Source organism: Eretmochelys imbricata, chromosome 2 (assembly GCF_965152235.1).
Source record: "Eretmochelys imbricata isolate rEreImb1 chromosome 2, rEreImb1.hap1, whole genome shotgun sequence".
Taxonomy (NCBI): Eukaryota; Metazoa; Chordata; order Testudines; family Cheloniidae; genus Eretmochelys; species Eretmochelys imbricata.
The window spans coordinates 36,557,436-36,569,826 of NC_135573.1; the positions used below are offsets into that span (position 1 = coordinate 36,557,436).

Consider the following 12,391-nt stretch of genomic DNA (forward strand, 5'->3'; position numbering starts at 1 on the left):
AATCCAGGAGATTAGTTTAATTAAGTTTCTTGAAGAGAAATTTCTCTCTTGCTCAGGTAACCTTTCAGGGTCCCCACTGACGTGGGGACTACTCAAACAGATATTAACACATTCTCCGTTTCAGACTTTCAGTTCAGCTGTGGGTCAAATCAGGAGTGTTTGAAAATGTCACCTTCATTGCATGTCAGATTAAAAGGTACTACACCTGTTACATTCCAGTTCCTCCGGCCAGGTGATCCCAAAAGTGTCTATTAACTGTTTACAGTCGGAGTATACTCTCTCACAAAGTCTTCGACAGGGGTGAATCACATGAATTTGCTTCATGCAAGCAGGCACAAATGCTTTACACAGAAATGTGTGGACATCTGGAGAACAGTGGAGATTCACAAGAGGAAGAAAAGGCTTTACAAAAAGAAAAAGATTTTGATTAGTAATTTTTAAAAGAAAAAAAATCAGCAAACTTAAAAACCATGGACTTAACAGAGACACTGGTTTTATGGATTTGTAACACACCTTATTTACAGCGGGGTAGTCAAATATTTTTGTGACAGTCCAAATTTCTTGGTCAAGGTATAGTCAAGGTCCGGACTCCAGTGGCAGGGGCTCCAGCCTGGCAGAGCTCCATTTAGGGAACGCAGGCGCGGGGGGGGGGGGGCACACTCCCCCCGCCCCAAGTTATGTGTCAGCCACCCCCTGAATTATGTGTCAATCCTGGCTGCCTGCTGGGGCTTCCACTGTCTGCTTCGGGTGCTTGCCAGGGCTCCTGCTGTCAGCCCTGGGCACCGGCCAGGACTCCATTTAGGCAGGGCGGGGGGGGGAAGGGGAAAGGGCATCTGCCCCTCTCAGTTACATGTCTGTCCCAGGCACCTTCTGGGGCAGTGGGAGCCCCAGACACCCAGGGGGTGACATGAAACCCAGGGGGCAGGTGCGCCCCCTGCCCTCCCTAAATGGCACCCCCTTTGACCAGGGGCACACAAAGCATGGTTGCCACAGTTGGGCTAAACTGCAGGCAGGACTGAGCTGCAGTTGTGCCTTCTGGCCACTTGAGCACGCTGTGGCCCCTGTGGAGCAGGCAGTCAGGTGCCTTGACTCCTGCTCCTCAGTCGCAGGCCGATGGTGGAAGTGGTAGCAGCAGGGTGAGTGTTGGTGCCAGGCTCCTCCACCTTACCCCGCAACCCCGGCTCCCCCAAGCTCAAGCACATGGCCAATCACTCCTCTACCCACACCCACACCCACACCCACACACCCCGCATTAACTGCCCATGGCCCCCCAGCGTTGCACAGTCCAGTTAAAAGCCTTTGGCAGTCTGGATTTGTCCCGCAGTCCACCTATTGACTACTCCTGCCCTACAGCCTGCTAACCCTTAATTGTCCACTTCATTGTAAGTGGTCTCCTACAGAATGTGTGAGCCCCTTGTGTTTAACAATCAGTCCCACCTTGTATTTTAGCTCAGACACTCTGGTTACCTTTTCCAGACCTGAAGAAGAGCTAGTGTAGCTTGAAAGCTTATCTCTTCCACCAACAGAAGTTGGTCTAATAAAATATATTACCTCACCTACTTGGTCTCTCCCATATCCTGGAACCAACACGGCTCCAACAATACTGCAAATAATTTTAATCACTATGGTTCACATTTTACTTTCATGTGGATTTGAAAAGATATTATGAAAAAAGGCTACTTGTTTGACAGTTATAAAAAAGGATTGTAACTAGTGATCTGAATGGCTGGAATGAAGGACTTCTGAGTTCTATTAACATTGCTAACCGTAACTCTGCTCTGATATCTTAGCCCAGGGCCAACCTCTCTAATTCAATTTCCCCATCTGTGAAATGAGGATAGTACTATACACCTACAAGTTTTTTCTAAGACTAAGATTTTCAAAAATGGGTGCCTAATGTTAGGATCCTAATTTAATAGTTAGGCACCTAAATAAGTGGCCTGGTTTTAAGAACTGCTGACAACCTAGCAGCCCAGCATTTACTTAAACACCTAGCATTTACAACCTAGCAGCTCCCATTTACTTAAAAATCTTGGCCAAGATACATCACATTCATCACCATGAGATATGAATGTCTAAGAATTGTTATGATTAGTGTAATTAAGGAACATTATTGATTTTCTGTATAAGATATTCCAAAACTCAAAAACAGGCCAGCGTTCCTCTGTCAAAGTATTCCTAGTTTATATCTTCACTACAAAAAGACAGACACTGAATTACTGGTAACCACTTTTACCTGGCAACTGCTAGCATAAAATTAAATACAACTTTAGTAATAGCTTAATGCACTGTTTTCAGGCAGATGGGCCTACTAGAGGAAAAAATAACTTGTTATTTATGGTATACCAAATTGATTACTAGGTAAAAACGTGGTTTAGCTTAACAGACTGAAGTCCCATCCACTAGTTACTGCTAATTTTTGAGAGCCCATTTGCCATTATATTGACAATATATTCCGAGTGATATACCTAGACTAGGACAGCTACTTGATTAAATAAGTCTCTTTTTGGATTAGTGGGAAAAAAAAACAAAAACACACCACACCCTCCAAGATTCAGGTAATATCTGTACTAAGTTATGTCTCCAACTAGTAGTCAAATATGTATAGCAGGAAAGTTGAAATAATATATGACCCATATGAAAATCTGTAGATAAATAGGAAGAATATGAGGAGTTCTCACAGTGGAGCAGAATGTATGGTATAAGCAAATGTGGACAAAGGAAAAATGGTTACCTAGCTATTTCTTTCCAATTAATGGATATGTCTCCCAATCCTTATTATACCTTCTGGCAACTAGAAACAATTCTAAAGCTGTCAGTCAGTGATTGGGAGAGGAAGAAGTCAATTTTTGACTCTAGAATGGAAACTTTTAACATAAACAAGCTGTTTTTCAATCCAAGATGCTTTAACCTTCAACAGTAAAGATCCCGAGGGAGAGTGGGATTCGTGGACATGCTATTTAAGAGAAAATAAATTGACAAACTACTACTTTTTTTTCCCCTCACAAAATTACATGTCCAACAATCTTCATGGTACATAAGTAATAAAGTTTAGATGTGTGTTTGGGATGGGGAAGCTAAAACAGAAAAGCCCCTCATGAAAAAAATCAAAAATATGTTAAGTTGGCACTACGCCATGGAACATTGTGGCTGTGCACTTCGTCTGCAGATTCCATTACAGAAAGTAATGCTTTATGAAAGTATGTGCACTTGACCAGCTGTCTTTGCAATTGTCTTCTGTTGGAACCCTAAGACTTGAGTACTTTCTGCTGAGGAGGCAGGCACAACTCTGGGATAATGTGCAGCAAGCAAAAGACCCCAGAATATCCAATAGCCTGGTGGAATGCTGGAGACCCAGGTTCAAGTCACTGCTCCAGATCAGTGTCTCCCACGTCCTAGTGGAGTACCCTAATCATCAGGCTATTGGATTTTCTTGGGTTTCTCTTAATTTCGTCAAAAACGTCAAAAGGTCTCGATTTTGTCCCAATGCAAGGGACAGAGAAAAATCATTTCCCATCCAGCTCTAGTCCTAATGTTCAGTTTACCCTGGCTCATTTCTTTATTGCATAAGGACATAAAGTAATTAGCGCTGCCAACTTTTTAATGGCACAAAACCAAAAACCCCTGAGGCCCCACCTCTTCCCTGAGACCCCATCCCCACTCACTCCATCCCCTTTCCTCCATCGCTTGCTTTCCCCCCAACCTCACCTACTTTCACTGGGCTTGGGCTGGGGGTTGGGGTACAAGAGGGAGGTGAATGCTCCAGCTGGGGGTGGGGGCTCTGGGGTTGGGCCAGGGATGAGGAATTTGGGGTGTGGGAGAGGGCTCTGGAATGGGGCAGAGGGTAGGGTGCGGGGTGGGTATGGGCTTAGGGTGTGCGCTCTGGGTGGAGCCAGAAATGGGGGGTTCAGGGTGTGGGAGAGGGCTCCGCGCTGGGACAGGGGTTTGGGTGTTGTGGGGGTCAGGCTCTGGGAGGGAGTTTGGGTGCAGGAGGAGACTCCGGGCTGGGGCAGAGGGTTGGGGTGCAGGAGAGGGTTTGGAGGGCAGGGTCCTGGCGGTGCTTATCATGGTTCTGAGGAAGCAGCCACCAGGCTCCTCTGGCCCCATGACTCATGGGGGAGGCTCCGCACGCTGCCCTGGCGCCCGCAGATGCCGCCTTCGCAGCTCCCATTGGTTACGGTTCCCAGCCAATGGGAGCTGCAGACCCATCCTTGGGAGTGGGGCAGCACACAGCACCTCCCTGGCTGCTCATGCATCAAGGGCTGCAGGGATCTGGTGGCCACTTCTGGGAGTCACATGGAGCTAGGGCAGGCAAGGAGTCTGCCTTAGCCACAGGACCCCACTGCACCACCAACTGGACTTTTAATGGCCCAGTCAGCAGTGCTGACCAGAGCTGCCAGGGTCCCTTTTCGACCGGGCGTTCCGGTCAAAAACCAGACGCCTGGCAACCCTAAAAATAATGGAACTACTACTAGCTGGCTCCTATGGAAACTGAATTCACTTTTGAAGTGGTTCTATTGAAATATTTACTGTATTTCCTAATGAAAGAGTATTATACCATTCCATAAAAATATAGAGCTCAAAAATTCTCCTTGTGTAGGTAAGCTATTAGAGATGTAAAAGAAGGTCTCTCTTTGGATAAGGCAGAGTGAAAGCTTCAACTGACAGGTAAAACTTTAGGAATATGTGAAATTAATACATATTCTATATTGGTCATATAGCTAGTTTATGTAAAAATGTTATTTTTACCACATCCTTCATCCTTTCCACCCCCAAGTTTTCTGTTTCCTCCACCAGTCACATCTTGTCATTAACCTAGCTTGTAGAATTTTTAGATTAGGGGCTCTCTCTTTACTTATACATGGTATTTCCTATTTGTACAGTGCCAAACACAATGGGGTTTACATTAGGACCTCTAGGTGCCACTATTAAAGCTAGTGGGAGATTTTTTTCCCCCACAGAAAATTTCAACAAAAAAAGTGGAAAAAAATAATTGGTCAAAATTTTGACATTTCATTGAAAACACAGAAACTGAAAGTTTTCATTTTTTGGCTGCAAACTGAAAACTTTTGGGTTTTCAGCAAAGAGTCTAAGGCCTGGGCTACACTGGGGGGGCGGGGTGCACGGGTTCGAACTAAGATACGCAACTTCTGCTACGCTATTCACATAGCTGAAGTCGAAGTACCTGGCCATCCTCACGGTGGCGAGTCAACGGCGGTACTCCTCCTGCCAAGGTGGAGTACAGGCATCAATTCGGGGAATCGATTTATCGCGTCTCATCTAGATGTGATAAATCGATCCCCAATAGATTGATCACTACCCGCCGAGCCAGAAGGTAGTGAAGACGTACCCTAATTTTTCCTATTGAAAGCAGACACTTTCCATAAAGCCTTTCATTTTGTCAAAAACCCAATTTTTTGCAGATAAATTAATATTACACACACACACACACACACACACAGAGTACAAGTTTTAAACAAAATTTAATACTGGTACACAGTGATGATGATTGTGAAGCTTGGTTGAGGTGGTGGAGTCAGAGGGTGGGATATTTCCCAGGGAATGCCTTACTGCTAAATGATGAACTAGCAATTGGCTGAGCCCTCAAGGGTTAACCCATTGTTGTTAATGTAGCGTCACACTCTACAAGGCAGCACAAACGGAGGGACAGGAGACAGCATGGCAGACAGAAACAGAGACACACACCATGTGTGTGAGAGAGACAGATGCGCATTGCTCCTTTACGCTGACCCCACTCTAAGTACACTGCCCTTTTAAGTAGATCAGCAAGCTGAGATGGCAGCTACTGCCACGAAGCTCCCTCTGTCCTGAGCCCTGTCGTGTGTCCCCCCTGCTCCATGGAAAATGGGGTAAGTGGGGTGCAGGAGCAGGGGGACACCCTGCCACTAGCCCTCCTCTCCCCTCTCCCACCCCCGCCCCATACAGGAAGCAGGAGGCTCCCAGGAGCAGCTCCAAGGCAGAGGCAGGAGCAGCACATGGCAGTGGGGAGAGGGAAAGCTGAACTGCCGGCAATCGATAGCCTGCTGGGCGGCTGCTACACAGGGAACTATGGGGAATGGGGAGCCGATAGGGGGGCTGCCGGTCCACCCTGGTGCCAAGCCCCCACCAGCTAGCTCCAACGGGCTGCTCTTCCTGCAAGCAGTGAACAAAGCAGGCAGCTGCAAAACGACATTATAAGGGAGCATTGCACAACTTTAAACGACCATGTTCTCCAATTGATTAGCAACGTAACAACGAAACAATGTTAACCGGGATGACTAAGTGATGAGTTACTGTAGATCCCTCCAGTTAGAACGTTTCCAATTTGGCTATTACAGAAAATAAGCAGTCTGCATTTTCTGGAAGACCATTAAAACAAAAGCTCACCAAGAGTTAAGGAGAAGTATTCTCCTCCTGTAGGCCTGTTTGTGGGGAAGGAAATATAAAACCAATCAAAAGTCCACTGGAAATGAGAGTTAATCGCTTCAAGACATGGTTGTCCTGAGCCATGTCATGGGGCTCAACTGTTTCTGTAGACCATTCCCATGATTTTGTTCTCTCCAAGCACAGCACTGGCAAGACAGATGTAATTCCTCTGCTTCCCATAAATTCAAACATCCTAAACTCTCTCAGCAGTGGGAGTGAAATTTTTTGGGCTAGTCAGAGGGAATGATCTCCTGAGCCTGGACAAAAACATTAGCACCTGACTTACTATATTTTTAGATTCTCTGAGACATTGCGACGGACCAGTGTTGGATCATATTAAAGAAGTTCTGTATTAAAATCACAAATGAGTTTGATTCCCCATAGTTTAAATTCCAGGGTATTACTAATTAAGAGGTCTCTTGGTTTTTGGTACTGTTTCTCTCCCTCTGTGTGTGAAACTTGCAAGCTGCTAATTGTGTTAGTACATTCTAAGACAAAGTCTGTTCTCAAAGCAATTCTTTGTAACAACAGCTATTCACACAGAGAGAGACTCAAAGCAATACTCCGTAACAACAAAAACAGCACCCAGAGACTTCCCGCCCTTTTGTTGTATTAACAATTGTGATTAAAATAGAGATCGAGGATGTATGTGGATGGATGCTTGGTGTGGATAACAACTGAATGATCAGGGAGGTGCCAAACTAAGAATCCAGTGTCCATCGGCTGAAGAAGGCGTCAAGTGGAAACAACCAGAGGACCCCCGGAGGGCAGACTGGAATCCACCCAACAGCCTCAAGAATGGGAGAACCAAAGAACAAGATAACACCTAGCAGCAGGGAGCTGTCAGGAGTGTGCCATCTGCTGATTGATTCAGCAACAGCATGATGAAGCAATTCCCATAGACTGGCATAGGAAGAAATTCCTATAAAAATAGACTCTAAAAAATGAGAACTTTGGGGTCTGATTCTGCAAACCAACTTCCAGGAGCACCAGATGAGCATCTGACAAGGCTCTGCTCCCTCCTCATGTCCAGGCCATCTGGCCAGTGGCTTGGCATGAGCAACTCTCAGGCTGGTAACTATGATAAAAACCTTGCAGAACCTGTGTGTGTGTGTGTATGAATGAATGTGTGAATAAATATGAGATTGAATGGAATGTTATAGCTGTAACTAACTGCTTCCTATGATTCTTTCTGTATTCACAATAAATGTGGTATTTTGCCTTTTCCCCTTTAATAAGATCCTGCTGGTTTTTAATTTATTGGTACAACACCAGTTCCTCTGTCCTTTTGCTTAGCAGACTACCAAACTTTGGAACATGACAGAAACAAGGTCACAGTGTCTAGGGTAGTGACACTGCTCTGCATCATGTAGCCAAGGATAAAAAAAAAAGATATAGAGGTGAAGTATTAATTTAAGTTTTAACAGTGCCAACAGGCCTCAGGCCTGTGAAATATTTAGCTTAGTGTTGTAGTAGTTTGTTAGTATTTTGTCTGACTAACAAACTTCAACAGGACTTTATTTTTTAAAGTGGAAACCTCTTTTCCAAGTTGCTGCTGCACCCTCAGTAGCTCACCCTCAGCCTCTTCAACTCCTCACCCCTCCTTCCTGTTTCCTGTCCTTTCAGACTCCCAGCAGCCAGTGCTCCAATTCTAATAATTACAAGAAACATCTAAACACCACACTTAGCCAAAGAAGGCCTCAGGTTATCCTGAAGGACGAGGTTATCCTGAAGGACAATCCTGCAACAAACCCCGGTGACAACTCTGTCCACATATCTATTCAAGGGACACCGTCATAGGACCTAACCACATCAGCCACACCATCAGGGGCTCTGTCAAGGTTCCTTCCCCACTCTGAACAGATGTGGGGACCTGCATGAAAGACCCCCTAAGCTTATGCTTACCAGCTTAGGTTAAAAACTTCCCCAAGGTACAAACTTTGCCTTGTCCTTGAACAGTATGCTGCCACCACCAAGCATTTTAAACAAAGAACAAGGAAAGAGACCACTTGGAGATGTCTTCCCTCAAAATATCCACACACCCCCCACAGCCCTATACCCCCATTCCTGGGGAAGGCTTGATAATAATCCTCACCAATTGGTACAGGTGAACACAGACCCGAACCCTTGGATCTTAAGAACAATGAAAAATCAATCGGGTTCTTAAGAAGAATTTTAATTAAAGAAAAAAGGTAAAAATCACCTCTGTAAAATCAGGATGGTAAATACCTTACAGGGTAATCAGATTCAAAACAGAGAATTCCTCTAGGCAAAACTTTAAGTTACAAAAAGACAAAACCAGGAATATACATTCCCTCCAGCACAGCTGTTTTACCAGCCATTAAACAAAAGAAAATCTAACACATTTTCTAGCTAGATTACTCACTAACTTAACAGGAGTTGGAAGGCTTGCATTTCTGATCTGTTCCCGACACAAACATCACACAGACAAAACCACCCCTTTGTTCCCCTCGCCCCCTCCCCTCCAGATTTGAAAGTATCTTGTCCCCTCATTGGTCATTTGGGGTCAGGTGCCAGGAAGGTTACCTTATCTTCTTAACCCTTTACAGGTGAAAGGGTTTTTGCTCTGGCCAGGAGGGATTTTATAGTTCTGTATACAGAAAGGTGGTTACCCTTCCCTTTATATTTATGACAGGCTTGTTTACCTGCACATCTACCAATGTGATATGTGCTAGCAATGCCCCTCTGACATGTACATTGGCCAAACCAGATAGTCTCTATGCAAAAGAATAAATGGACGCAAATCTGATATCAGGAATCTTAACATTCAAAAACGAGTAGGAGAACACTTCAACCTAAAAGTTGCAATTCTTCAACAAAAAAACTCTTCAAAAACAGATTCCAATGTGAAATTGCAGAACTGGAATTAATTTGCAAACTGGACACCATCAGATTAGGCCTGAATAAAGACTGGGAGTGGTTGGGTCATTACAAAACCTAAACCTAATTTCCCCCTACTGTTACTCACACCTTCTTGTCAACTGTCTGAAATGGGCCACTCTCATTACCACTTCAAAAGTTATTTTTCCTCCCTTGGTATCCTGCTGTCAATTGAATTGTCTCATTAGACTGACCTCACACTTGGTAAGGCAACTTGCATCTTTTCATGTATTTATACCTGCTCCTGTATTTTCCACTCCATGCATCTGATGAAGTGGGTTCTAGCCCACAAAAGCTTATGCCCAAATAAATTTGTTAGTCTCTAAGGTGCTACAAGGATTCCTCGTTTTTATGAAAAACAGGGCACCCCAAATTTAGTTGGGTGCAGAGGTATAGGAGGAAAAGGGGCTGAAACCTTCCTAAATATATACAAACCCCAGTGGGCATCAGTATAACACATTATAAAAGCTGTATCCCAGCCTGCATCCCTTGGGAGGTGCCAGATGATACCCGGTGATGATGATGGATGATGATGAACATGACTGATACTCCGGAGTTGCCCAGCAGGGAACGTGAATGAAGGCTGAACACTTTATATTATCTCTATCTGCTGTTGTATTTCAGAGTTTGTGAGATAGTTTATTTGTTAATAAAAGGAATTGGGTTAAATTGCAATTGTTTCTCATGTGCTCCTCGGGTCTCTTATTCTAATAATATTGGTAATAATCTTCCTGATGCGGTAGCAGTTCAGAAGACCAAACCTTTACCAACCACTGGGGCCTAAAAGATTAATCAATTGGGCGACAATAACCTCCTAGCATCCCTCAAGAGTAACATTACAGGAGACTATTAACCATCTCAATTTCTCCTGCTAAAGCTCTTTCACTTTGTATAAGTAAATATTCAATGGGCCAGAGAGAAAGAGTGAGAATGACTGCCATTTTCCAGTGGATAGAGGACACTACCCTAGGATGCAAAAGAGGTAGACTGCAGTCCTTGCTTCCTTTGAGGAGCAAGGCTTAGACCCAGGACAGGATTTAGGGGCAGGCAGCCGCCTGGGGTGCTGGGCGTGGGGGGGTGCCGTTTTTGTTGATAGCAACAAAAGGGAAAATAGAATGTTTGAAGTACACAACAATATAAAAGAAATTCCTACTTCTTTTGCCATGCATAACACGTAATGTTGATGACTTTCTAAGGGTATGTCTACACTTACATTTTATAGCACTCTAACTTGCTGGCTCAGGGGTCTGAAAAAAATCACCTGTCTGAGCACAACAAGTCTGAGAGCTTTAAAACACTAGTGTAGACAGACTCCGTGCGCTGGAGAGTGGAGGTGGATTACCAGGAGCACTGGGAGAGCTCTCACCCAGCACTCATGCACGACCACACTCACACTTCAAAGTGCTGCCGCGGGGTCCAGGGCAGCCAGCCATCCCCACGAGGTCTGGGCAGCCGCATGAGGACTGGGATCTGGGGCAGCAGTGTGGTGGGGTCCAGGGCAACTGGCCGGCCCCACAGCATCCTGGCGGGCAGCCGGCTGCCCCACGCAGCAAGGGGTGGGGCTGCTGCTGCTGCCCTGCCACCCAGCCCCTGTGACCCAGGTAACATATGCGGCCCACAATGTGTAATCAATTGAGAACCACTGGCTTAGAGGAAATGGGTTTTTTTTCCTTTGCTTATATCTGGCATGAATAAATACAGATTTACAGATCCTAGTGTGCAAATTCATGGCCTTCTATGACAGGGATAAATCATGCAGGCAAATCATGTATCAAAGTCATGAAATGGGCTATAAATGCAATAAAAAAATAAGGTATTCTGAAGTTTAACAAATGGAGGGGTGCACCAAAAACGCTCCTCGCCTGTAATGGTCTAGGGCCGGCCCTGGTTAGATCTCACCTCTCTACTCAGCATTTCCTATTGGCTAGCCTAGGCAGCTCCCCATTCAGAGTTCTGGCTTTTGTGAATCCCATTCTTAGGTGCCTACCTCTGACTCTACATTGTATAGGTAGCCTCCGTGCTTAACCCAGGGCTGTAGATTCCACTAGGACAGCAAGGCACCTAAAAGTTAGGCATTGCAACACTGAATTGAAGTCCCCTTTGTGGATCTAGCCCTCCCTGATGAGCAGGATATAAATCTTGTGACTTAAAGTGAAAACATTGTAACTCCTTTACTATCATGTCAAAAATATGCCCTTGCTCCAAAATATAAAATACAACATGGTCTGAGAATATTTATAACCTATACCATATTTAAAATTGAGCAAGCATATCTCAGAATGTTACTTTGTAGAATTCTTTACATTTCACTTTTGGAAGCATCAAAGGAGTTTGTACTTGAATTTGTATAAACACATTGCGTTGTAACCATAAATTCAAATCTACATTACTGATATTATTGACTTTAGTTCACCAGTGTTTCTCTTGCTTGGAGCAAAGGAGATCTCATCTGAAAGGCACTCTTTATGTAAAATAGTTTATAGCCCCAGCAGCAAACACAAATATCTTTCAGTAGGCATCACTCTAGAACTAAAATTTATCCTCAGAATCTAAAAACTCAAATAATTTTTGTGGTCGGCTTTAACTCCTAGTATGCCAACAAGGACCGAGACTCCTTCAGCCAATTGTATTTAAGTAATGAATACATTTTTCTCAGAAGACCAGGCAATAATCAGTTTTTGGGTGCTTATGGTGCTATACAAACCATGAATCCTCACAACACCTCGGTAAAGGTAGAAAAATGTAATTTCCCCCAATTTAACAAACACAGCAGACTTGAATCTAATATCAGATCACTGCTTCAATGGACTACCCCAGATTTGATGTAAAGAAGATCAGAATCAGGCCCCAGAGATTAGCAGCTCTATCTAACTCCCACTGAGGTCAATGGGGATTGGATTGAGCTCTGTGTGACTTGTCCAAGGCTCTACAGTGAGTCAATGGCAGAGAAACTCCCTGATTCCTCGTCCATGCACGTTAATCTATTACAGGAGCGGGCAAAATTTTTGGCCTCACGGCCACGTCACCACTCCAGGACAGCTGCTCCAGGGCCACACCCAGGACT

At 44.6% G+C, this 12,391-nt stretch overlaps 1 protein-coding gene across 2 annotated transcripts in view; it reads right to left on the reverse strand.

The window, feature by feature from the left end:
- Nucleotides 1-12,391, reverse strand: part of FZD6 (frizzled class receptor 6) — a 52,106-nt gene that overhangs the window by 15,793 nt on the left and 23,922 nt on the right. For both annotated transcript variants that reach the window (XM_077809892.1, XM_077809891.1), the window contains exon 3: nt 206-402. In XM_077809892.1, coding sequence (XP_077666018.1) covers nt 206-402 — 197 coding nt within the window. The remainder of the gene's footprint in view (nt 1-205; nt 403-12,391) is intronic.